Here is a 2,622-nt window from a genome sequence, read left to right as displayed (position 1 = left end):
TGGATTACACCTCAACATAAAACAAAAATTCTCACAACTGGACCAAAGCAACATCATGATAAACAGAGAAAAGTTTGAAGTTGTCAAAGATTTCATCTTACTTGGATCCACAATCAATGCCCGTGGAAGCAGCAATCAAGAAATAAAACCATGTATTGCATTGGGCAGATCTGCTGCAAAAGACCTCTTTAAAGTGTTAAAAAGCAAGTATGTCACCTTGAAGACTAAAGTGCGCCTAACCCAAGCCATGGTATTTTCAATCACTTCATATACATGAGAAAGCTGGACAATGAACAAGGAAGACTGAAGAAGAATTGATGCATTTGAATTATGGTACTGATGAAAAAAAATTTTTATTTTTATTTTTTATTGATGAAGAATATTGAATATACTATGGACTGCCAGAAGAACAAACAAATCTGTCTTGGAAGACGTACAGCCAGAATGTTCCTTATAAGAGAGGATAGCGAGGCTTCAACTCACATACTTTGGACATGTTATCAGGAGGGACCAGTACCTAGAGAAGGACATCATGTTTGGTAAAGTAGAGGGTGAGTGAAAAGAGGAAGGCCCTTGATGTATTGACATAGTGGCTGCATAATGGGCTCAAAAATTGCAACAATTGTGAGGATGGTGCAGGACTGGGCAGTGTTTCTTTCTGTTGTATATAAGGTTGCTGTGAGTCAGAACCAACTTGGCACCTAATAACAACAGTATGTATTTGATATGGGCAACTGAGGGAACCCTCCAGAAATTCCTTCAAAGGAGAATAGGACTCAATTATTAAGGAGCAGGAAAACATTTACTTATATTTAGCTTAACATAATCACAATGGTTTAAAAAAAAACAATAATGGTGAACCATGGCATTCTAATTCCACATCCCTTTCCTACACTTTCTTTAGCTTCAAATTCTTGAACTGGACCTCAGTCTAGCACTGACTTCAGAAATGTCAAACACATGCATTCCAACAGACCTAGTGCTGCTTCTTGAAGGCAGCCAGTAAAATGGGACAAAAGCACATGGACAAAGCATTCACATACATAGGCATTTTATATCTTATTGACAACAAGGGAGGGAGGAAAGACAGAGTTCCAGGGTGGGGAAGTGACAGCATGCATCGTGGGAGCCATATAAGATGAGTTAAGGACCACTGATACCCAGTCTCCCTTGCCATAGGATGCCTCAGAATGATTAAAAAAAAAAAATTCCAGGCAGCAAAGATTAGAACCTTCCTAAAATTGCATCAGGCCTTTTGCTGGTAGAATTTCTAGTCATAACACTGCTCTTGTTATTCCTTACAGTTCGGTCCCCAACAGGAATCCACGCAGAGGATTTGGCAATGCTAGCATCCATGTCTGAATCCTGTCAAGCCTCCATCACGTGAGGACAAGAGTCTCAGTTTCCTTTTAACCACTGTTTTAGGAGCCTCTGAAATGTTCTTTTGCTTTCCTGCTTCCTCTCTTATTGGCACTTCTCCTCTGTCTCCTGCTGTTGGAGCCCCCCTTCTGGCAGAAGGCAGGGCTGCCAGGTACCCAGGCTGTGGGTCAAGCCACCGAGTCCCTGTAGGAGGGATTTCCAGGAGTAAGGATCTGGGACTCCATTCCTCTCTGAAGGGATCCCAGAAATACGCTGCCTATAACTCTGGCAGTATCGACATTCACAGCTTGAGTCTATTCTGCTCTGTCACCTGAGAAAGAGTTTCTGGCTTCCTTTCACCTAACAAGGTGTGCTCGAGGTGCCTCTGTCTCATGTGCCCCACAATTTTTTTTTTAACTCTGAGGGAACACTGACTTTTCCCATCATCTCTCTTGTAGGGTTTTCTCATCTCTGCACTGCTGTTGGAGAAGCTCCTCTGTTAGAAGGGCAGGGAGTTGGTACCAGGACTAGGGTCAGGGTTACTGAAGCCCATTATTAGTAGGTCTGATGAGGAAGGATGAGAAGCTGCTGTGACTTCCTGAGAAGTTTCTTCAGTGGTCATCTGGAACGATTCAGAAATCCAGGTCGGATTAAATTTCTGGAGTGGATCTGTAGAAGTTTAGTCTGTGCTGGGAGTCCACCCAGGTTCTTCAGCCTGGGCAGAAAGGTGAAGCTGAAGGTTCTCAAATAGCTGGAAGACAACAGGGAACATGTAAAGCCAGAAGAACACAGACTGCAACAATGGTGATAAGAAAGAAAATCCATTATTGTTGTTGTGTGCCGTTGATTTAACCTTTCTGTCCATTTGCTTCCTATCTGTAAAATGGGGATAATAATGTGACCTACCTCCTAGTCTTATTCTGAGGATTCCTTGAGACCATACATTTTGAATGCTTAGAGTAGTGCATGACATGTCATAAGCATTTTGAACACAGTAGCTGTTGATCTGTCTTTTGTGTGCCACCTCATGTAAAAGGTAAGTGAATAATACTTATTCTTGGTTTACTTCTTCCCACCCACTCTCAAATATAACTCTAAATGTAATTCATAGACAATAATATCTACTCTTTCCCTAAGGATTTATATCATTTCACGGGTAGCATTTAATTAAATTCCAACAATTTCACCGTGGAGCCTCCATCCTTATTTTTCACTTTCATAATCACTGGCTGAGGGTGTTGTCAGAAACTATGCTTATCTCCC

General features: G+C 41.6%; 1 protein-coding gene across 1 annotated transcript; it reads right to left on the bottom strand.

Moving 5' to 3' along the window:
- Nucleotides 1–1,398: 1,398 nt before the first annotated feature.
- Nucleotides 1,399–1,981, bottom strand: FAM156B (family with sequence similarity 156 member B). Its single transcript, XM_049871483.1, is given in 3 exon segments — nt 1,399–1,676; nt 1,679–1,862; nt 1,865–1,981. Coding segments are annotated over 3 exon segments (579 nt in total).
- Nucleotides 1,982–2,622: the final 641 nt, after the last annotated feature.

This window comes from Elephas maximus, chromosome X (genome assembly GCF_024166365.1).
Source record: "Elephas maximus indicus isolate mEleMax1 chromosome X, mEleMax1 primary haplotype, whole genome shotgun sequence".
NCBI classification, from domain to species: domain Eukaryota; kingdom Metazoa; phylum Chordata; class Mammalia; order Proboscidea; family Elephantidae; genus Elephas; species Elephas maximus.
This window is presented reverse-complemented; position numbering and strand designations above follow the sequence as displayed.